We start from the raw sequence: 24,720 nt of genomic DNA on the forward strand, positions 1-24,720 counted from the left end.
TAAACACCCAGTAGTGCAATTACTGGTTGGGAGACTAGTTCCATTTTTAACTTTTTGAGGAGCCTCCATACTGTTTTCCACAGTGCTGTCTATACCAGTTTGTATTCCCACAACAGTGCAGTGAGGGTTCCTTTTTCTCCATATCCTTGCCAACACTTGTTTCTTGTGTTTTTGCTATTAATCTGTTTTAAGTCTACATTTTGTCTGTTCTACATTCCCTCTACCCTTGTTCTTGTTCAATTTACTATTCCCTTTCCTTTACTAATATTTCTTATGACTTCATGGTTTTGGTGAAGCTATAGTCTCAATTCCCTGCTCTGGTCAGTTTTGATATACTATCCATCCTCCATGAGTGGCCCATGGCTGAGCACATGACCCAAACTGGGGCAATTAAGAGTCTTTACCTAAGATTCTTCAGACTGAAAGCCAGTGGAGAGTGTCTTTTGTTCTTTGTGAATTAACCTGGGATGGCATAAGAGTTGAATTTCCTGAGGGGCACCTGGGTAGCTTAGTGGTTGAGCATTTGCCTTTGGCTCGGGTCGTCATCCTGGGGTCCTAGGATCGAGTCCTACATCGGGCTCCCTATAGGGAGCCTGCTTCTCCCTCGGCCTATGTCTCTGCCTCTCTCCATGTCTCTCATGAATAAATAAATAAAATCATTTTTTTAATTGAATTACCTGAAAAATACCCACAGTGGAAGCCATTTGTAATAGGATAGAACCAGACTCAACAGGAAGGGCAAAGATACTAGGACAAAGCATCTTGGAGATGAAGTCTGCATCTTCAGCTGTATAATTATTTAAGTATCGTCCATCAAATTACCTTTTTGTTAAAGTTAGTTCCAGTTGGGTTTTTCACTTGACACTAAAAATCATCCTTAAATAATCCGTATTATAATTAAAAAGAGTTCTTTTTTACAGGTGAAGATGGAGCTGGAAAAACAAGCTTAATAAGAAAAATTCAGGGAATAGAAGAGTACAAGAAAGGAAGAGGGTTGGAATATTTGTATTTAAATGTTCATGATGAAGACAGGGATGGTGAGTATCATTTATATGTAAAACAAATTTCCTGAGGCCTTTCTGAGAGCACTGCTGCTCATATTAGTGACTTTTCTTAGTGTGTCATTTTTCAGTAGGAGTCCTATCTTTCATGCTAGTGAGTGAATAGTTATGTGCAGGCATATTTTAATTAGTTTGGAATTGAAATTCATTTAATGATTTTTTTTTTTAACATCTTAAGGTAGTCTGGTGTGAACACTAGCTTTCTTGCTATCCTTGACGAATCTAAATTTTTCAATTAACTGCCCCCTCAGATAGTGAAATAATAGTATCCTAGTGTTGTTTTGTTGACTCCCTTTTCACCATCTCATTTTGTCACAAAAATGTCATCTACTCCCCAGCTTTTTTCAGTCAGCCATTTTTTCTTGTATACATCACTTGCCTTCTCATTTTTGTGTATGATATCTTGAATATGAATGGCTATCTCTGCTGTTAAGAAGAGAGAGAGATTTTGATGCTAAGAATAGAAACGTAATGCACTCTGTTCATTGGGCGTGAGAAATAAGTAGAGGCTGCTTGTGTTCTTTGTTGGCAGTTAAATCATTTTCCTGAATGTTTGTTAGGCCTTTACTAAATTGTTGAATGGGACCCTAAGTGGTTGAATCTGTCATCTAGGTCTGACTTCTAAATTGTGGACCTAAGTGGTTGGACCTGTCAGAGGAGACCTCTTCTGTGGAGGTGCCCTAAAATACCAAGTAGTATTGTTAGTTGGATAATGAAATAACTTAATCTTGTTGCCTTGGTAACTTTCTTTTGTCTGTTATAGATCAAACAAGATGTAATGTATGGATCTTAGATGGAGACTTGTATCACAAGGGCCTCCTTAAATTTTCACTGGATGCCATTTCTCTGAAGGACACTCTAGTTATGCTGGTTGTGGATATGTCAAAGCCTTGGACTGCTTTGGATTCTCTACAGAAGTGGGCAAGTGTTGTTAGAGAACATATTGACAAATTGAAAATTCCTCCTGAAGAAATGAAAGAAATGGAACAAAAGTGTGAGTAGTCTAGAAATACTAATACAGATTTCAAACACTTGACGTCCTAGCAAACGTAATTGTAGGAATTTTTGACTTTGAATAAGGTTCAATGAAAGACATGTGACTACTGCTTTTGAAATTCAATTTGATGTGCTAGGTTTTTTGTTTTTTTTTTTAACTAGGTTTTAATGTAGTTTTAAATTGGAAACCTATACATAATGGTGGACTCTTTAGTAGAGGTGCCTTTTCTCCTTTGCCAAAAGGCCATAAATGTTTGTTTTGAGAAGTAGGTTTTTAGGGTTAAAAAAATTTTTAATCTTTCTTCAGCTGTTCATTTTCAGCAGTTTTCATTTCTTAATAAGTGGAGCAATATTATTAGCCTTGTCAAAATGAAATGTGGCCCCAAAATGTTAACACAAAGATGTTAAGCTGGTTTTATGATTTACAAAATACATATTTTGTACCTACCCCTCTAAAGTGGAAATTTTCAAGCGAATTATGAAAACGATATAGGTCATTTCTAACAAATTATAAGCCAGTTGTCACAGTTCTTAATTTCACTGAGAGCTCTTCATTTGCCAATGTTGTACTTTGCTTAAGAAAATGTAGAGATGGAATGCTGCTTTTCTTTGTTATTGTGAGCTGATTATAATTTTTAGGGGAAAATTGATAGCTTACTGGAATTTGTATGCTAGGAAATTATAGAGGATTAGGAGAACATAGGTCCTTAGTCACTGAAAAAAATGTGTAACTGCTTTTACTCTATAGACTGTCTTTCCTGTCGGCCATTGCCTGTGGGTCTTTTATTCCCTAAATTTACACAATAGCAGCGATTCTCAATTTATGGGCCTGGGACCAGCAGCATCAGCATCAATACAGCTGGGAACTTGTCAGAAATAATGCATTCTTGAGTCCCACCCTAAACTCAGTCAGTTACTCTATTGCCTTCTAAAACTTGAGAACCACTGTTAGATTTCAGCCTCTGATTTGAAGGGTAATAGCTACCAGGTCTGCTAAGGTTGTATGCATGCTGCTGTGTTCCTGGAGGAACTGCACTCAGCTGTTCAGGGTTCTCTCTTCCCTGACCCCATGTAAGTTTAAGACAGTTTTCCTCCTCTGTGGCTCTGTGTAGAATTCCCTCATACACTATTTTAATCCTGTGCTATGGATAATTTGTTTCCAGTTTGTTATTTTGCTTTTAAACATGGAAAGCAGCCTTATATAGAAATCCTGCATCGCTGATTATTTCCTTGATAATTGCTCAAAGAGTAATCATTGAGTCAAGGTATACGTTGTTAAGGCTCTTAATACATTCCCATTAACTTTTTGTTAAGTGAAAGTTTTGACAGACTTGCAAATGAGTTCTAAAAATGTATCAGCATTGGTAGTATCTCATTAATTCTTACCAGGGATACAGAGTGAATATGGCCCAGCATTACACCTAGGTAAAAAGGAGACCTGAGTAAAGGATTTAGAAAAAAGAATGTTGGAAAATTGCCTAGGTCTGACTTCTAAATTGTGGAACACTGCCCCACCACCACACACACACTATTTGTTTATCCCCTTAGTGCCCTCTGTGAATTAGAGAACGTAGAGAGGCAAAGCTAGATAGTGACGTACCTAAAGTAATTCGTACAGACAGAATCAGGCTTGCATTGAACCCCACTCATTGAAGCCACTCAGTGTAATAATCTGCCTCCTCGTAATTAATGTGGATCTCCTCTTTCTGTCTTATCTTTGAAACAGATTTCTCAAACCCTTTTTATTTCTTACATAAGACTGTGTATAAAGTCTCAAAATACATATTTAGATTATGGTAGAAAAAACTACCTGCTGAAATAAAGCAGTCTCTAAGCTATGTGTTAAATTGTTTACCTTGATTTTCAGTGATTAGAGACTTCCAAGAATATGTAGAGCCCGGAGAAGATTTTCCAGCCTCTCCTCAGAGAAGAAATACTGGGTCACAGGAAGACAAAGACGACAGTGTGGTTTTACCCCTGGGTGCGGATACACTTACACATAACTTGGGCATCCCAGTACTAGTAGTTTGCACAAAGGTTAGCTTCCTTCCTAGAGATTCTACTACTGGTGTTAACCAAGGGTGAACAACTGTTTTGTTTTCCGGCCTCCTTTTAGAGTTGTCACACTAACTTTTCTAGATAATTTTTCTTAACAAATAGAAATAATATTTTAAAATATTGAATGTTAATCACATGTTGGTTATGTGATCTTAATCATAGTTTCCTTTTTTTTTAATCATAGTTTCCTTAAAAGAAAACGTTACTTCAGATATTCCGTGATTGAGTTTCATATTCCTAATTTCAATTAGACTTCAATGTCCAGTCAATTGGGTAGAAATAACTACAGGAAAGATGATAATTTCAGTATTAATTTTTATAAAATACTTTCCACTTTAAGTTGTGATATACTAATATCCTAATAGAAGATTATGCACTTAAAATAGATTTAAACACCTACTGGCACTCATTATGTAAAGTTAATATGCAGTTATCAAGGTCTTTTTATTTATTTACTAAGGAGGTTCTGATAAGATTGCTGTTACCAAATTCTGTTTAGTTCCATCACTGTATATACTTTATGATAACATCAAATCTCCTTTAAAAAATAATTTCTAAAAAAAAACAAAACAAAAACAAAAAACAAACAAACAAAAAAAATTTCTAACTCAAGTTCATCTTCTTCCCATATGGTCCTAAATAGTATTTTTATTGTTTGTAAGTTATGGAATGGTTTAGGAAATGACAGAACATATAAACCTTTTTGTGATCTAAAATTATTAATGTTTTTTATAACATGTAACAATTTGCACATGTAATTGAAGGGAGGTATGGCACTTACTCATCTTTGTAATGAAAATGATAAAAAAAATTTTATCTAGCTTAAGTTTTATTTTAAACACTACAAAAATTATAACAAAGGGATGGGGTAGCATTTAAAACAAAATTTGTTATCTGCTTTTCAAATAGTGGTTGTGCTTTTCTTTTTTTTTTTTTTGGTTGTGCTTTTCAAATAAGTAGTTGTTACTTGCACCTTTTCTGCAAAACTTTTAAAATTCACACACTAGAATTATTTTGTGTGTGGTTTTTGTTTTATTTTGTTTGACAAAGAGCTATTTATTGGTAGATACTTCCCTATTTTACACTACAACTTGCCTCTTATAAAAACCTCTTATTTTTCAAAGGAAAAATGTTAAGCTTAAAGGGACCTGAATTAGTATCAAATGAGTCAGATTCATAAAATTTTCAAGTCAGAAGAGCTTATTAGCTGGCCATCAGTTGTGTATTAGCTCAGGACCTTTTAAAATGTGTAGGGGGATGGGAGAGGTGTCTTAGGATGGAGAAATAATGGTGATTCAATTCTACCTAAAGAGTCTGGAAATTGAGATTCAGAGAGACTAAGTGTCTTGCCTTAAGTCCAGATCCTCATATTTCATTTAAAAAATGTTTTTTCTAAACTATTATGTTTCACCAAAATTGTCATAAGTCAATATAATTATAAATATATAACTATATATAATAATAATAAGTCTTTAGTAATATGAAATAATTACTCTGTGTTCTATAAAATGGACAAACATGCTGTATCATTATACAGAGACTCTTGTATGATGTATATATGCATAGCAAAAAATTACATACCAGATTTGACCCCAAATTAATATTAAATATAATGAACATTATTAAATGGTTACTTTTAGATTTCACACCTTCAGTTCCAAAAGGTGTTGAAGTAATTTGTATATGTTTTATTTTTTTTGTAACATTTTTCTGTAGCTAGCAGAATTAAGAATTGTTTTATTGACTGTACAAGTGACAGTTCAAAAATAGCCTGTCATTTCCCCCACCTTCTTTTTTTTTTTTTTTTTTGCTGTTGATAAGATTGTAGTAAGAGTAAACAAAAGAACCAGAAAAGAAATGAAGGTCAATTAAGAAGTTACCAGATAAACAGGAAGCAAAGAGGAAATAGAGAAAGGTACAGACTCCTAGATATACCGTGTTTTATAGAACTGGCATAGAGTTCAGATCTTTAAAACTTCAAGTCAAAAGGAGTTGAGTCAGCAAGTATGAGCGACCATTTGTTTGTCCTGTTACTCTTCATTCCTTTATGTACCAAAACTTTGATGTTTTCAACATTCAATAGAACGTGGACATCAATACTTTTTAAAAAAATTATTCGTTAGTCTTGACTGCAACTGAAAGAATCTAGACAGATAGGAGTAATTGATATTCTAATATTCAGTCACCATATCAGAGTGGTAGTTTTGTGATATTCCCCCACCCAAAACTGAACTGTTTAAATCATTATATTTAACTTTGATTAAAGTTAATGTTGGTTTTTTAAAATTATTTTAACTCAACAGTGTGATGCCATTAGTGTATTGGAAAAAGAACATGACTACAGAGATGAGCATTTTGATTTTATTCAGTCACATATCCGGAAGTTTTGTTTACAATGTATCCTTTTACTACATTGATTGGTGCAGTTGTACCTTAACCTGTTTGTTTGCTTTTTTAATTAAGAGAATTACATTGATGGACTTCAGAAATTCCATAAACTTTTTTCCTTCTGCTTCTGGTTTGAAATATCATTTTAGCTCCCAAATCATTTACATCTGGGTATTTTGAGTTATAAAAGCAAGTGTTGAAATATATAACTTTGATTTGCTGTATTTTAAAGGATTATCAGTCTTTTGTGGAAAATTTTAATGAGTTGGTGTTGTAAACATTCTGATTGCAAAGCAATGTTCATTTATTGGGAGTGGTGGTCAGGCAAGATCAATATTTAGGTTTGTGTATTCTCATTTTTTAATATGTTCGCTATGTTACCATCTCCACCCATAGTCTAATGCAGTGGTTTCAAAATCTGACTGTACCCTGCTTAAGGTTTACTGAATCGGAACATTTCAAGATGAGGCTGAAGAATCTCTTTTATTTATTTATTTTTAAGACTTTATTTGTTTGAGAGAGAGTGAGAGAGCACAAGTAGGGGGAGCAGCAGAGGGAGAGGCAGAAGCAGACACCCTATTGAGCCTGATGCTGGGCTCAATCCCAGGACCCTGGGATCATGACCTGAGCTGGAGGCAGATGCTTAACCAACTGAGCCACCCAGGTGCCCCGAATCTCTGCTTTTAAAAAAGCTTTCTAGGTGCTTTTGATGATCACAAAGTTAGAAAACCTAGTACAAGGCATCTTGTCTAGGTTGCAAGGATTAGAGGAGCTACTGAATAACAATAATGATTAAAAGAAGAATAAAGTGAGGGTTGTAAATGAATGCTTTTAAGAGAATTTGCTATTGAAAACTTTGTCACTTGGGAATCCCTGGGTGGCTCAGCGGTTTGGCGCCTTCCTTTGGTCCAGCGCATGATCCTGGAGTCCTGGGATCGAGTCCCATGTCGGGCACCTTGCATGGAGCCTGCTTCTCCCTCTGCCTGTGTCTCTGCCTCTCTGTCTCTCTCTGTGTCTCTAATGAATAAATGAATAAAATCTTAAAAAAAAAAAAAGAAAGAAAACTTTGTCACAGCTTGAGTGCACTGAGGAGAGCTGTTCTCACCTACTCCTCCTGGTTGCATTCCTGAAGCAAAGCTTTTGGGTCTGAAAAATGAAGAAATGACGACATTAGGAGTAGATAGGAATCATAAGTAATGTATACATGTCTATAGGGTCTGTAGTTTTTCGTTTTCATTAATGGACACTTAATTAAAGGACCACTGAAACCTAGCTGGATAATGAATAAGATCACTTGACACTGGTAGTAGTTTCCCTTTCCCCTTTTCACCTCAGTACTTTGTCCTTCCCGTGGCCCTTTCTTTTCTCCTGTCATTTAATAGTTGACTTGGATTGAATTGAAGGGTATTTGTCTACAAAAAGAAGACAAAAAGTGGGAGTAATTGAAGTAGATGTCTATAGAGTTTTTTGTTATCTTTGAAGATTAGCAAATTTGGGAACAGGCAGTCTTTTTTTTTTTTTAAGATTTTATTTATTTATTTGACGGAGAGAGTACAGCAGGGAGAGCAGCAGACAGAGGGACAGGGAGAAACAGGCTCCCCACTGAGCAGGGAGCTAAATGTGGGAGCTCCATCCCAGGACTCTGAGCTCATGATCTGAGCTAAAGGAAGACGCTTAACTGACTGAGCCATTTAGGCACCTCAACAAGCAGTCTCTTTAAACATTCATTTAATGCTGTTCTTGAAAATGTACATACAGAAATGTAATCAGGAAGGAAGACTGTCCACTAAAATAACTACAGACAGGGTTCCTGGGTGGCTCAGTGGGTTAGGCATCTGCCTTTGACTCAGGTCATGATCCCAGGGTCCTGTGATTGAGTCCCATGTCAGGCTTCCTGTTCAGCAGGGAGCCTGCTTCTCCCTCTCCTGCTCCCCCTGCTTGTGCTCACTCTCTTTGTCAAATAAATAAAATCTTTAAAGGGGCACCTGGGTGGCTTAGCGGTTGAGCATCTGCCTTTGACTCAGGTCATGATCCTGGGGTCCTGGGATCGAGTTCTGCATCAGGCTCCCCACAGGGAGCCTGCTTTTCCCTCTGCCTATATCTCTGCCTGTGTGTATCTCTCATGAATAAATAAAAAATTTTAAAATCTTATAAAAAATAAAATCTTTTTTTAATAAAATCTTTAAAAAATAAATTAACTAAAATAAAATAATTACAGACCTCCAGTAGAGCCCATTGATTTTAGAATACAAACTGAGAAGTCACTTCAAGATGGTGAGGGGTATATGTGTGTATCTGTGTGAAGGCAACAGTTCAAAATCATCTTTAAGTTTTGTAAATGTTTACTGCAATGCAAATTTGTCAGCTATTTCATAAATTGGTTCTCATGAGAAAAAATCACTCGTTAATGAAAAGTTCACACAGTTAAGCTTTTACTTAAGATGTTTGTTTCTATCAAGTTTTATAAGCCATATTTAGCAATACCACTCTTAGATTCATAAGCCTTGGTTCCCACTCATGAGTATCCCAGCTCAGAAGTAGAAGTTTGACCATTCCCAACATTTCTCCTTGTTCTGAGTCATCATCTCAGGACATAGTGGGCAGTACTAGAGCATGGTCCTTAGCAGTGGCTGTAGAATTTCTGATAGCCACTCTGACCACACCTCGTCTGTCAGTAGTCATGTTGCCCCTTTTCCACAGGCCTCTCTTGATCTTTGGATCTACTATATCATTTGGCTAAGAGGTCCAAGTTAGAGTCTGCTTTAACTAATACATCTTTATGTGAGGTGGTGTTACCTCAAGTTTTGATCATGAAATCAACTTTTGCTTTTTTTTTTTTTTTTTTTCAACTTTTGCTTTGAATCTTGCCTGAAAGTTTCCTGAAAGTACCTCTTGGTTAATCATCTCTCTTCAGTGGGTCTCCTGAGCTTTGCTCTTCAAGTCCTAATTCCTGTGACTAGTGAAAACCGCAAGAGATACTAGTGGACACCATTTTTTTTTTAATATGCAAGCAAAATAGTTATTAATAAATAATAGCTCTCCATGAGGATTAGGAAGGTTAAACACAAATTACCTCTTGTGCTTTAAATGTAGAGGTAGTAGCCATGTCAGTATTACTAAATTTACCTTTATTTTCTTGGCTTAATGAGACTTTTGCCTCCTAAATTAAGTTCAGTTTTGTAAATATTGCTGTTTGCATTTTAGTCTATCTGTATTCTGTACTTTTGAAATTCTTGATTACCCTCTAATGTACCTCTGGGAACTATTTTTGAAACCAATATGCATGTAAATGTTAAGTTGAGAACACAGAATTTTATTGTATCTGTTCATGGAATTTGTCCAAAAATTTCTTTAACAGCATTATTCAGATGGTGCAGCGCTTATTTACACTTCAGTAAAAGAAAATAAAAATATAGATTTAGTATATAAATATATTGTTCAGAAACTGTATGGATTTCCCTATAAAATTCCTGCTGTTGTTGTGGAAAAAGATGCAGTATTTATGTAAGTATACTCATAAGTGTATTTTATCATGTGTCATTGCTGCAATTTGATGGTGAATCCTCATGTTTGGTTTTGAGGTGAGACCCAATAGACCTTTCCATGATGCACAGGTGAGAATCTCTTCCTAGATTGATTTATTCATAACCTGCTTTGATCAATTTATTTTTGCCCGTTAGATTTATTGCTGGCCCTAAGCCCTTTTTGGAAGGCCTTACTATTATATATATAGCTAAATGAGTGCATATATCAGTGTATTTACTTACTCTTTGATTGGTTTTGATACATAAAGGACCCAGTGTATAAACATGCTTTTAAAAAGTTATGTGAAGGGCAGCCCTGGTGGCTCAGCGGTTTAGCGCCGCCTACAGCTCAAGGCATGATCCTGGAGACCCAGGATCGAGTCCCATGTCAGGCTCCCTTCATGGAGCCTGCTTCTCCCTCTGCCTGTGTCTCTGCCTCTCTCTCTCTGTCTCCTCTCTGTGTATTCTCATGAATAAATAAATAAAATCTTTAAAAATAAATAAAAACTTATGTGAATACATTGAGAGGTAATAATAATTAACCCCCCACCCCCCAAACTGTGTGTTTTTAAAATCAGGAAGATTAAGAACCTTTTTAAGTAGAAGTCAGTAAGCTATAACTTGAGCATTATAATAAAAAAAGAAACTGATTAGTTTTGGATTTTTTTTTTAAGATTTTATTTATTTGGAGTGGAGAGAAAGAGAGCATGAGCAGGAGTGAGGGGCAAAGGGAGAGGGAGAAGCAGGCTCTCCACTGAGCAAGGAGCTGGATGCAGGGCTCAGTCTCAGGCCCCTGGGATCATGACCTGAGCTGAAGGCAGATGCTTAACCTTCTGAGCCATCCAGGTGCCCCAAAAGCTGATTACTTTTTCATAATTGGTTAGATACGTTCCCTTTAATGTGATCATGGGTTTAATGAAGGAATGACAATATAAATGTTTGAGATTTATCATATGCATTTCTTTTCCAGACCAGCAGGGTGGGATAATGATAAGAAAATAGGAATATTACATGAAAATTTTCAAACATTAAAAGCAGAAGATAATTTTGAAGACATTATAACTAAACCACCTGTCCGAAAGGTAACAGTTTTAGTATGTATAGTCTTTTAAACCTGGTGGTGGTGGGGGGAGTTCCATAATTTTAAGTTAGGTAAGAGGATCCTTTCCTATCAAGAGCTTTTCTAATTATAATTTGGATGTTTCCGATGTCAACTTAAAATAAAGATCTGTGTTATCAAAATATAAACTAGCTATTCAGTTAATGAATTCTTAGCCTTTGGCATATTTATATTAGAAAATAGTACAGATTCCATATTCTAATGGAAATAATGGATTGGTTGTAGCGAATATATGGATCTTGAAGAGTTTGAGTAGGTTGAAGCTGTGAACTTTCCATCCTAGAACTCAGCCAAAAGCCAAGAAAACATTGTTAGAATAAATATTAGCTTCTATCTGTTAAAGGAGATCTGGAATCTTCTCCATAGTTACTAGCCCACAGCTATCCGTAAGCTTCCAGTTTAGTCTTAATTGTTGTATGTTATTCATAGGACTATTTAATCTTTCAGAAAGTACTCCTCTTTCACATATTTTGATTTCATGTTAAATAATAGGTCATGTTCTATAGTCAGATATTACAGATGTTTCCAGAAAGTTGTATAAAAATAAGTTTATAAAAAATAATAATAATAATGTTTATATATAGTACTCAGTGGCTTTTAAGTGGATATGCTTTAGGAAAAATAATTTTCATTTAACATGTAATAAGATTTTTACTAAAAATCGAAACATTGATATTGAGCATCTGTCCTCTGTGGGTAATTAGAAACAAGAGAATTAATGACAAGTGAAAAATCACTTGGCATGATATTTGGCATAGATTTCTCTTAAAAGAAATGCACACGTCAAGGAAAAAAACAACAGCTGTTTTTCGTATTCTCTTTTGCCAGAATTACGCTGTAGGTTGTCTTTTATTCATCCCACTAATATCTCCTGAGCCCCTGTTTAGGCACTAGGTGCTAAATAGGGCAATACTGCAATAATAAATTGGTGCACGTGCCAGTTCTCAAGTGCTGATAAGTGCTGTGGCTATAAAGCCCAATGGGGGAGAGTGAGGGAGAGCAGTGGCATATGGAGGGGTGCTGTTTTAGAAGGGGTTAGGGAGGGCAGCCCCAGTGGCGCAGTGGTTTAGCGCCGCCTGCAGCCCAGGGTATGGTCCTGGAGACCCGGGATCGAGTCCCGTGTCGGGTTTCCTGCATGGAGCCTGCTTATATCTCTGCCCCCCTCTCTCTCTCTCTCTCTCTCTCTCTCTATAAATAAATAAATAAATAAATAAATAAATAAATAATCTTTAAAAAAAAAAAAGGAAGAAGAAGGGGTTAGGGAATGGCTCTGTATGCTGATGGAGCAGAAAATGCTCATGTCCTGAGGCAGGAATGTATTCAGAGGGCAAAGAGGTTGGAAAAGAGTGAAGAAGAGGGCCAGGCTGATAGAAGAAGGAAGGCGCAGTTAGGACTTTGAATTTCATCTTGAGTGAGGTGGAAAGCAACTGGAGGCAAAGTTTGAGCACTTTGCCTTTATCACTCCTCAGTGATAAAGGAAAAGGATTGCTCTGGCTGCTGGTGGAAAATAGACCCATGGCATGCATTGTACAGAAAGAGTAGAAGTGGGAGATGGTTGCTGCTGCTTTTTGCCTGATTATTCTGCAGGTAGAAGAGCCATTATATTTTTATTTCAGAGAAACCAGGGGCAAGTTGCTTTTCACTTTTAAAACACCTAACTATTGGTTAGCATATTTTATAAGCATGATTAATATACCTAGGACTCTAAGGTTGTGCTGTCCAATACAGCAGCTACTAGTCACATGTAGCCTAAGAACTTACTAAGTAAAACTGGGCAGCCCGGGTGGCGCAGCGGTTTAGCGCCACCTGCAGCCTGGGGTGTGATCCTGGAGACCCGGGATTGAGTCCCACATCAGGCTCCTTGCGTGGAGCCTGCTTCTCCCTCTGCCTGGGTCTCTGCCTCTCTCTTTCTGTGTGTGTCTCTCATGAATAAATAAATAAAATCTTAAAAAAAAAAAGAACTTATTAAGTAAAACTGAATAAAATTAAAATGTCAGTACCTGAGTCACAGTAGCCACATTTTCTCTCCATCTTTCTCTTCTCTCCTCTCCTTCTCCTCTCCTCCTTCTCCCTCTCCTCTCCTCTCCTCTCCTCTCCTCTCCTCTCCTCTCCTCTCCTCTCCCTTCTCTCTCTCTCTCTCTTTCTTCCTTCCTTCCTTCCTTCCTTCCTTCCTTCCTTCCTTCCTTCCTTCCTTCCTTCCTTTCCTTCCCTTCCCTTCCCTTTCCTTCCTTCCTTCCTTCCTTCCTTCCTTCCTTCCTTCCTTCCTTTCTTTTTTGAGAGAGAAAGGGTGTGAGGTGGAGGAGGGACAGAGAGAGGAGGAGAGCAAGGTAATCTCAAGCAGGCCTCACACTCAGTGTGGAGCTGGACGTGGGGCTCGATCTCACGACCCCAAGATCATGACCTGAGCTGAAATCAAGACGTGACTCAGATGGTTAACCTATTTAGCCACCCAGGTGCCCCACAGTAGCCACATTTCAAATGCTCAGTAGCTATAGGTGACTGGTGGCTACAGTATTGAACAGCACAGCTATCAAACATTCATACTTTTGCAGATCATTATTGAACAGCTTTACTGTAGGAACTTGGGTCAGGCAGCTCACTTATGTAAATATAATTTGATAATGTTTATATTGAAAAATCTTTTTTTAATCTAGAGAGTATGTTATTAATAGTTTCAGCATAATATACTAGACTTGCTCATTTATGCATTGCTCATTTCAGTTTGTGCATGAGAAGGAAATTGTGGCAGAAGATGACCAGGTGTTTCTTATGAAGCTACAGGTATGAAATTATATCAGAAGCAGGTTTAGTATTGTTAGTGGGTAAACTGCTCTTATATATTTTTAAAACTACAGCAATACATGCTGTTAGTTTCTAATCTAGGACTCTCTTGTGTTTTTCAGTCCCTTTTAGCAAAGCAACCACCAACTGCAGCTGGAAGGCCTGTGGTCAGTATTACAGATTTTGACAAAATTATTAAAGTGCCGTACATTATTGGTTTAGTTTCTTTTTTCCTTAATCATAGACATGTCTCATATGGGTGTGCTTTGATATAAATTTGAATCAAGAATTCTTTTGGAATTTGTGACATTTTAAAGGATAAACTTCACTCATTTTAAAAATATTTAAATCCTAAAGATCCATTTTGTCTTGTCACACAGCAGTTACTATGTGAAACGTTTATATGTGTTACTGTATAAATCTTCACAACAGCCCTGTGAGGCAGGTACTACCAGCCCTATTCTGCAGGTGGGGAAGTGGAGGCCTTGGAGGACCTTATAGCTTGACTGAGATTTTATCTAGTAGGATGAAAGTTCAAATTGGAACCCGGATCTGACTCCCATGCTTATACTTGTAATCACACTCCATTATTCAATATGTTCTTTTTTCATTGAAAGAGAATTTGTATTCTAAATGTGATGGGTCTCTGATATTTTCTGATACTGAGGACATGATTGCTAAACATTTCCAGCAGTGGCTTGTAGAATAAAAGTACCAGTAGAACAGATGGGGACAGTTAAAAAGTAATTTCTTTTTATAATAACTTTTGTGAAGTTGGATGTTTCCCAATTTCTCTACAAGCCATAATTATGGCTTTCTTATTTTTACATAGGATGCCTCACCAAGAGTCCCAGGAGGCTCCCCTCGAACACCAAACCGATCTGTGTCATCCAATGTTGCCAGCGTGTCACCCATCCCTGCTGGGTCCAAAAAAATTGATCCAAACATGAAAGGTACATTTTCTCTTTTCCTAGGAAAGACAACACAGTACATTTCACACTAAAAGGAAATCTACCTACCTTCCCACCTTTTCCATAGCTGTTTTCATTTTTGTGCAATAGCTTCTAATCTTTGTTGATATAATCTCATAGTTAATCAAAATTCAAACTTTTATAATATGTCTATGGTATAAGCTTTATGAAAATTTTGTATTACATTTAATCTTTCTCCTATGTAGACCATTGAAGAAATTCATGTTAATACATAAAAAAGCTATAAACATAATAAATTGCCATAAGTGGGATTAATAGGTGAGAGTTTATACGTTTTTTTGTCTTTTAATAATGTGTTTCGAATGGCTTATTCAATTTACAAGTCAACATTGGGTGTTGCAACTTTGCCACAACCTAATCAGCATTCTTTAAATACTAGTAAGAGCTTTGTCCCTGGTATTTCCTTTCTACTTGTATTTTCCTTCTGTGAATTGTTTCATGTTATCCTTTACCCTTTTATCTCTTGAAACTTCTACCCGTTCTCATAAAGGCTTAGGTAGCGTTTTGTAATATTTGAGGCAGACATTTCTCAACAATTACATGTTTGAAGAACCTTTGTCAAAAGGAAAGTATAGCAGCATTTAACATCCATTTAAATGCTTTTGGTTTTTAAAAATAACATTCTGGGGACGGCTGGGTGCTTCAGTGGTTGAGCATCGGCCTTTGGCCCAGAGCGTGATCCCAGGGTCCTGGGATCAAGTCCCACGTTGGGCTGCCCACAGGGAGCCTGCTTCTCCCTCTGCCTAGGTCTCTGGCTCTCTCGTGAATAAATAAATAAAATCTTTAAAAGAATAATTAATAAATCATTCTGATTTTTTAAAATAATTATATTCTTAAAGCCTACTGATATTTTGTTTTACATATGAATAAATTAGAGAGACGTTACCCTGGCTCAAAACCAGACTTGAGTTTAGAATACACAGCTCTTGGGACACCTGGGTGGCTCAGCGGTTGAGCGTCTGCCTTTGGCTCGGGGCGTGATCCTGAAGTTCCAGGGTCGAGTCACACATCAGGCTCCTGCAGGGAGCCTGCCTGCTTCTCCCTCTGCCTCTCTCTCTCTGTGTCTCATGAATAAATAAGTAAAAAAAAAAAAACTCTTAAAATTTTAAGTATTAATTAATTTTAAGTATTAATTATTATGTATGTGATTACTAATCTAATAATTTATAGAAGAATCTGATGTTTTGAGTGAAAGTTTTTTGGCTTTTGTTTTTTCAATAGCTGGAGCTACAAGTGAAGGTGTCCTGGCAAATTTCTTCAATAGTTTGCTGAGTAAAAAGACTGGTTCTCCAGGAGGCCCTGGGGTTGGCAGTGGTAGCCCTGGAGGTGGAGCTGGAAGTGGAAGCAGTGGTTTACCACCGTCCGCCAAAAAATCAGGTATAGTTACCGAGAGCTTTTTTTTTTTAAATAGTTTTATTGAGATACAGTTTACATACCATGAAGTTCACTCATTTAAAGTATACAGTTCAGTATTACAGTATATTTACAGAGTTATGCAAACCATTATGATCTATTTTTAAAACATTTTAATCTTCCCGAAAAGAAACCTCTACCTTATTTGCAGTAATGTCTTTTTTCCCTCCTAATCCCCTAGTTGTAGGCAACCACTCATCTGCTTTGTCTGTGGATTTGCCTATCTGGAGATTTCATATAAATGGAATCATACAGTAGATGCCTTCTTTAATGTTTTCAAGGTCCATTCACATTGTAGCATTTATCATTATTTCATTCCTTTTTAATACTGAATAAAATTCCATTTATGCATATGCCACATTTTCTTTGTCTACTCATCAGTTGATAGACAAACTGTTTCCAATTTTAGCCCTTATAAATAGAACCACTGTGAACATGTGTTTTTGACAAATATTTGAAAATGACATATGTTTTCATTTCTCTTGGGTATATACGCAGGAGTGGAATTGTTGGGTCCTGTGGTAACTCTGTGTTTGAGTTTTTGAAGAACTGCCAAAGTGTTTTGCAAAACACTGCATTGTTTTATATTTTCAACAACAGGGAACGAGGGTCCCAATTTCTCTACATCTTCTCCAACATTTGTTTTTGTCCATCTTTTTGATTAGAGCCATCCTAGTGGCTATGAAGTCATATCTCATTGTGGTTTTGACTCTTGCATATCTTTGATAGCTAATGCTGTTGAGAATCTTTTCAAGTGTTTATTGACCATTTGTAGATCTTTGGAGAAATGTCTATTCAATCCCTGCCCGTTTTTAAGTTGGATTATTTGTCTTTTCATTGTTGAATTTTAAGTGTTCTTTATATATTTTGTTTACTAGACCCTTATCAAATGTACAGTTTGTAGTTTTACTTCCATTTGTTAACAGACCCTATGAGGGTTTTTTAAAAAATTTTCTTCGAGAGGATTGATTTTTAAGGATGTTTATATGACTTAGTATGCTAGATAAAGTTAATGAAACTGTCAGCAGTTTTTAAATGAGGAGACATTGACGTAAAAGATACTTTGACTTCTATCTAAATCTTGATTTTTTTTTTCCCTGTAATGTAGGCCAGAAGCCTGTCCTATCAGATGTTCATGCAGAACTAGACAGAATTGCACGCAAACCGGTTACAGTTTCTCCTACAACACCTACATCTCCTACGGAAGGAGAAGCTTCTTGAAGATACCAAATAAAGCCATTTATTCAGTTTTCTGGGATAATGTAAACTTGCCTCTGCCTTCTCCTTCAAAAGTGGAATTAGGGAACTGGAGTGCTTTTTCAGATGGACTAAATTTATTTCTTTTTTCTTTTTTTTTTTTTTTTTGTGTGTGTGTGTGTGTGTGGTTGCCCATTTTTTTTAAAAGGAAGCTATACAGAAGAAAAATTATTCTACACTATGTAGGATTGCTGTTTGCATTGCCACTTTGCATAAGGAAATAATTTTGGATTTTGAAAAACTCAGAATTTATAGATCTGAAATACAGCCGTGTGATCATACTTTAAAGGCTATTTAAAACATAGGAGGGTTTAGGAAAGGGCAGAAAATAATATGCTTTGGGCATTTGACTGACTTGGAAGTCCAAGCATACTTTAGTTAAGACTATTAAAATCATTTGAAAAATTATGTATTAGTTTTGCTGGAAAGGAGAAAATGACCAATTGTCAAATTTTCCACACCAGTGTAAACAACCACCACACATGGGATATGCTGAGAAAACTATCAGATAGCGTTTTATACACTAGTCATTGTCTCAACCCATGATCCTGTAAGTTGTCATCAAAATATGATTTTGAAATATTGGCCAAGATTCATTTCTTTAACTGAGAAGAAAAGAAAGCACACTGCCTAAATGCATAAAAGAAAAATGCAGAGGTTATTAAAATGTAAAGAGGTAACAGTCTTTGGATTTGTCTATCTATATCTGTATTAATATATAGATATAGATATATATATGGCTCTGCCTTAATATACCCCTTTTTTGTTTGTGACTTTCAACTGTAATCAGTTAATAAAGTATTTATTCTCTGCATTCAGGTTCAAATAACTTGTTGCATTCTCTTATACATAATTTGTATTTATCAATGAATATAAGATTCATTAGTATTTTGAGGTGTTTGACGTGATAGGATTATTAAGCATTCTGATCTTTGTGAGAGACAAGTGAATACATGGTATTCACTATCCTGTAAGTTTCCTTAAGTTGGAAGTTTACCGTGATCAGCACATCTTCCCCACAAGCATGTCTCAAACTACAGAATCTTATGTCAGCATTTCTAGTAGATAAAAAGGTAGCCTTTTATCATTATTGGGCAGAAGCTGTTTTAAAAGCTTGGCAAATGCACTGACACATAGGTCCTCTCTTACAGGTGAGAACACCTGTTAGTAGTTAAACCTGATTTTTCAATACTGTTTTTAAATGCTTGTTTTAGTACCTTCATAAGAACAGTTTGACTTCTTACTGAAGTTCAGCGAGAGAACACATGCACATTTAACTTACATTACATTTAACTTATCATTACAGATAATGGGAAAAAATGGCCACTGCCCTTTACATTGGCCTTTGTTATTACTTTATATATTCCAAAGATTTTTTTTTCAGCAAAATGTTTGAGGACAATACCTCTACTATCTAACATAATCCTTTCATTAAAATTTTAAAATCTTTACTTTTGAATAGCATTTGGCTCCTAATAGTTAAATATAAATGCTAAAAATACATGAGAGGGTAATAATTTGTTTCAGGGTGGGAAAAACTTAGGCTGTTCATGGGCATGGAAAAATTAATTTGTAAAAACATTTTGTCTGAGGAAATATGAGATGAAAAATGCCACTGATAGAATCTTTAGTCTGGAAAGGGTTCTGCAGTCATGGTGGTGTAAAGACCAATTTTTCTAAAGTAGTACATGATGAAGTAAGCAAGACTAATGAAAGAAAGAAAAATCTCTGACTGTACATCATGGTATACTTTGATATGTCTGCTGTGTGTGCATGTCTAGGCCAACTCATTCTTTTCTGTATGACATTGGAGATGTACTAGAAAATCCTTGGAATTGAGTCATTAGCTGAAATAATTGTAATCGTTCACTTTATAGGGTATTCGGTTTTAAAACCTTGTGTTACCATGTTTAAATCTTAAACTGATTTTTGTCCCTATTTTTTGCAAGGAAATTTGTTTTTAAACTATTTAAAACTTTTTTGTTTTTAGGCACTTGTTATTGAAGTATACAATAGAGAAAAGTATACAGATATCAGGTTATATGGATTGAAATACCAACTAATCACCAAGATCAAGGATATTACTGGCATCCCATATGCTTCCTATGTGCCCCTTATCAGCACCTCTACCCACCAAGGGATCACAGTCCCCACTTCCACAACCATAGATAAGTTTTATTTATTTTTAAGCTTTATATACATGGGATCTTAGAGTTTATATTCTTTTTTGTGCAAGGCCTCTTTCAAGAGGTATTAGTTCTGTGACACATCAACAAATGCATGTAGCAGTAATTATCCATTCTCATTGCACCATAATATTCCATCCTGCAAATACATTATAATTTATCCATTATCCTATTGATGGATGTATATTAGTTTCCTCTTGCTGCTGTAACAAAGTTACCACAATTTAGTGGCTTAAAACAATACAAATTTGTTATCTTACTATCTGGCGGTCAGAAGTCCAAAATCAGTCTTACTGGACAGAAATTAAGGTGTCAGCAGTGCTGATTTCTTTTGGAGGCTCCAAGGAGCATCTGTTTCCTTCCTTTCCAGCTTCTAGAGGCTGCTTGGATTCTTTAGGTTCTCGGTCCCTTCATCTTCAAGGCCAACAGCATAGCATCTTCAACTGGGTGCTTCCATCTCATTGTCTCTCATGCTGAACCTGCTGCCTCCTTTGTGTCAGCATCCATGTGATTAAGTTGGGCTCACCTGAGCAATCCAATGTAAGCTCCCTCAACACTTCACTCTCTTTACTAACATGATTTCTGAAGAGAAATTGAGTCTAATTCTAATCTTTGCTCCTCTATGGGCATTTTTTCCCCTTTTGGCTTATTTCAAGATTTTGTATCTTTGATTTTAATGCAGTTTGATATATTATGCCTAGGTGCAGTTTTGGGATTTATCCTTCTTAGTGTTCTGTGAACTTTCTGGATCTGTGGTTTAGTGTCTTGACTAATTTGGGGGAAATTCTCAGTCATTATTGCTTCAAATATTTTTGCTGTTCCTTTCTTCTGGTACTTTCATTATATGTATGTTACATCTCTATAGTTTTAGGATTTTCTGTTCCTTGCCTCCTCCCCCTCCGACCTTTTTTTCTCTTTGCTTTTTAGTTGGAAATTTCTATTTATATATGTTGTCACTCAGAGATTCTTTCTTCAACCATGTTCTGTCAACTAGCCCATAAAAAGGATTCTTCATTTCTGTTAGTTTCTTTTTTATTTTAACTCTAGCATTTTTTTATTTCTTAGAATTTCTCTCTGTTTATATTATCCATCTGTTCTTGCACATTGCCTACTTTTTCTGTTAGATCCCTTAATATATTAATCATAGTTGCTTTAAATTCATAGCCGGATAACTCATTTTTGCCATATCTGAATTCAATTCTGACGTTTGCTCTGTCTCTTCAAAGTACTTTTTGCCTATTTCTATGCTTTGTAATTTTCTGTTGATAGCTGGACATGATAAAAAGAACTCCAGTGAATAAACTGTTAGTAATGTGGTGGGAGAGTGTTAGGGGGAGGGGAAGCATTCTGTAGTTCTGTGATTAGGTCTCAGTGAGCCTGTGCTCCTGGGCTGTGAACTTCACCGTGCTTCTCATACTCCCATCTTCACCCCCAAGCCCCTTTTCCGGTGGGACAGGATGGCTACATGCAGAACACCAGGGGATTTTTCTCTGATTTTCCCTTTGAGATCCTGGAGAGTAAAACTCAAAAAAGTGTAGGGAACCCCCTATGACTGGGGGATTTCTAACAGACTTACCTACTCAGTCTCCAGCAACTTGTCAGTTACAATTCAGGCTTCCCTACCCCAGTACTGTCTCCCTCATATTTCTGCTTGGGAGTTTCTAGTTAAGCAAGTTGTTATTCTATGTCCACTTGCAAATCTCCCACCTGGGGATAGGGCTTGGCCCTGGGACTTCACTTCTCTGACAAATCTAAAAAGAGTCGTTGATTTTTCAGTTCAGCCTTTTGTTAGGATGGAGAGATGACTTCCAAACTCCTTGCTTGCTTTCTTGGAAACTGGAAATCTGATTCCCCCCTCTCAGAATCCTAAGCATATCTGCAAAGTCCCTTTGCCAAATAAGGTAACATTCACAGGTTCAGGGGATTAGGATATGGACATCTGTAGGATCATCATTAAACCTAGCAGCTTTCAGCTTTTCAATTGCTATTACAAATTGTGCTGTTATGAGCACTCTCAAATGCGTGTGGTGGGAAATATGTTCTAATTTCTATTGAGTATGTATGTAGATATGGATTGCTGGGTCCATGGCTATGTGTATATTCAGCTTTAGTAGATAAAGCCAAACAGTTTTTCCAAAATGGTTATAAGAATTTCCCTTTCTGAGAGAAGATATATCTAATAAGAGTCTAGTGTCCAGGTTATATAAATAATTCTTACAATTCAAAACAAGTAACCTAACGTTAAAATGGCCAAAAGATTTGAATAGACATTTCTCCAAAAAAGATATACATTCTCATTAGCAGTTGGGGAAATGCAAACCAAAACCACTTCACAGCCAAAATTAAAAATGAGTGTTGGCAAAGATGTGGAGAAATTAGAATCCCCATACTTCGCTGGTGGGAATGTAAAATGTAAACTGGTAACCACTTTCAGGAACAATGTGGTGGTTCCTCATAAGAGTAAGCATGTAGTTACCATATGACCCAGCAATGCCACCCCTAGGTAAATACCCCACTGAATGAGAACATCCGTCCTCACAGAAACTTGTATACAAATGGCTGTAGCAGCATTATTCATAATAGCAAAAAGATGTAAACCCAAACACCTACCAACAAATGGATAAACAAAATGTGGCATATCCTACAATGGAATATGTTAAGTTATAAAAAGGAATGAAGTATTGATACATGCTACAACATGGATAAACCTTGAAAACATTGTTAAATGAAAGAAGCCAGTCACAAAGTCACGCTATAGGATTCCATTTATACAAAATGTCCAGAATGGGCAAATTCGTTGAGACAGTAGATTAGTAGTTTGTCTTTAATTTTAGACATGCTGGCAGGTATACAGTAGGATCGCCTAGTGGTTTTAATTGTATTTCCTTGATAACTAACAAAGTGAAGCATGTTTCATGTTTATTGGCCATACAGATACTCTCTTTTGTAAAGTACCCGTTTAAGAATCTTAGAAGTCTTGACCGTTTTATTTTCTTTTTCTTTTGGGGGGAGAGAGGGTGGGAGGAAGGTAAAGGGGAAACTGACTTTTTCTTAACTGACTTATTCTTTATGTATTCAGGATGCTAGTCTTTGTCAGATGTGTATTGTAAATATCTCTCATTTGGTGGTTTGCCTTTTCACTCTCTTACTGGGATCTTTTGATGAATAGGAGTTACTGATTTTAATGTTCCATGTGTCAGCTTTTCTTTATGGTTTTTGCTTTTATGACCTGTTTTAAATCTTGCTGCCCTCAAGATGATGATATTCTATGATTTTTTTTTCTAAAAGATTTATTGTTTTACTTTTCTACATTCCTGGGATTTATTTCTATGCATGCTGTGAAGTAGGGGGCAAGATTTTTTTTTTTAATGTAGGTATTCAGTTAATTCAGTACCATTGTTGGGAGAATCATCCTTCTTCACTGCGGTGCCCATTTGGTCATGTTTTGTCCATTTGCATATACTTATGTTTCTGGGCTTTCTACTTTCTTCTATTTGCCAGTTTGCCTATATTGTACCAATACTACAGTCTCAATTTCTGTCCTTTAGCTGGTAAACAAGTCCTCCAGTATTGTTTTTCCTTAAGATTGCTTTGATTCTTGACTCTACATTTCCATAGAAACTTTAGAATTAACTGTTCCACTCACACACACACACACACACACACACATCACCCTGCATTTTGATTGAGATTGCATTGAATTTATAGATCAATTTGGAGTTCACGGTCATCTTTAGGACATCTTCCAAACTATACACAGGAATATTCTTCCACTAACATAGATTTTCTTTAGTTTCGCCTAGCAGTATTTATATTTTTCAATGTATTATCTTGCACCTCCTATTGATAGATTCTTAAATCAGTGAATTATTTTACGCTATCATAAATGGCATCCTTTTATTTTTTTTATTATTTTTTTTAATGGCATCCTTTTAAATTTTCATTTTATTTGTTGCTGATGTAAAAAAATACAGCTTTATCATATTATACAGAAACCTTATTCAAATCCCTTTATTAATGTAATAGGTCATGTGTAATTTATTATGTTTTTTTACATGTCGTCTGCAAATAGTTTTATTTCCTCCTTTTTAATGTTGTCTTGCTTTCTGACACTTGTACACAAGTATAGAATACTATAGAACCAATGAGAGGAAGCATCTTTATCTTGTTCCCCATCTCAGAGTGAAAGCTTTTAATATTCCACTATTCAGTGTATTTGCTGCATGCTTTTTGTAGATACTCTATCAAAGAAAGAAAGTTCTCTTCTTTCCTAGTTACTTTATATCATGAGTTTTATCATGAATGAGTGTTAAATTTTATAAACTTTTTTTTATTGAGATAATCATTTTCTTTTCTTCTATTGTTATCATTTACATTACCTTTTAAGAATATTAAGCCAACTTTGTATTCCTGAAATAAATCTAACTTGATGTATTAGTTTTATTATATTGCTGGATTTGGTTTGCCGACATTTTATTAGGATTTTGCATTATGCACCTGAGAAAGATTGGCCTGTAATTTTCATTTGTCATCATATTTTTGTCAGTATTTGATATCAAGATTATGTTGACCTCATAAATCAAGTTGGGAAGTATTCTTTTTTTTGTATTCTTTGTAAAGAGTTTGTGAAAGATTGGTGTAAATCTTGTCATTTTGTTTCTTTAAAACTATCAGACATCAATTTTTTAAGGCCCTTTGTGGAACTTGACAATAGCCCAAACAGTAATAGCCATTACAGTTTTCTTATTTGGGCTTCATTTTTCAGAGAAATTACTTTTACAGTTTGCAAAATGCCAAAATACAGGAGTTCCTCTTTCATGTAACACCTTATTAATGTCCAAACAGTTGTTCCCCTGCTGAAATAGGATGACAGTTGATGTCAGGGAATTCTTGCAGAATGTTTGATGAGACTTCTCTTCTCCTGTGGTCATAGTTATTTTAGGA

At 36.0% G+C, this 24,720-nt stretch overlaps 1 protein-coding gene across 1 annotated transcript in view; it reads left to right on the plus strand.

Moving 5' to 3' along the window:
* Positions 1 to 24,407, plus strand: part of DYNC1LI1 (dynein cytoplasmic 1 light intermediate chain 1) — a 47,274-nt gene extending 22,867 nt beyond the window's left edge. The window contains exons 3-13 of the mRNA XM_041734201.1: positions 921 to 1,037; positions 1,825 to 2,055; positions 3,925 to 4,094; positions 6,419 to 6,512; positions 9,872 to 10,007; positions 10,998 to 11,109; positions 13,869 to 13,928; positions 14,051 to 14,095; positions 14,761 to 14,881; positions 16,142 to 16,297; positions 17,442 to 24,407. Coding sequence (XP_041590135.1) covers positions 921 to 1,037; positions 1,825 to 2,055; positions 3,925 to 4,094; positions 6,419 to 6,512; positions 9,872 to 10,007; positions 10,998 to 11,109; positions 13,869 to 13,928; positions 14,051 to 14,095; positions 14,761 to 14,881; positions 16,142 to 16,297; positions 17,442 to 17,554 — 1,355 coding nt within the window. The 3' untranslated portion in view covers positions 17,555 to 24,407. The remainder of the gene's footprint in view (positions 1 to 920; positions 1,038 to 1,824; positions 2,056 to 3,924; positions 4,095 to 6,418; positions 6,513 to 9,871; positions 10,008 to 10,997; positions 11,110 to 13,868; positions 13,929 to 14,050; positions 14,096 to 14,760; positions 14,882 to 16,141; positions 16,298 to 17,441) is intronic.
* The last annotated feature ends 313 nt before the right edge of the window (positions 24,408 to 24,720 follow it).

The sequence above is a fragment of the Vulpes lagopus genome, chromosome 19 (assembly GCF_018345385.1).
Source record: "Vulpes lagopus strain Blue_001 chromosome 19, ASM1834538v1, whole genome shotgun sequence".
Lineage (NCBI taxonomy): Eukaryota > Metazoa > Chordata > Mammalia > Carnivora > Canidae > Vulpes > Vulpes lagopus.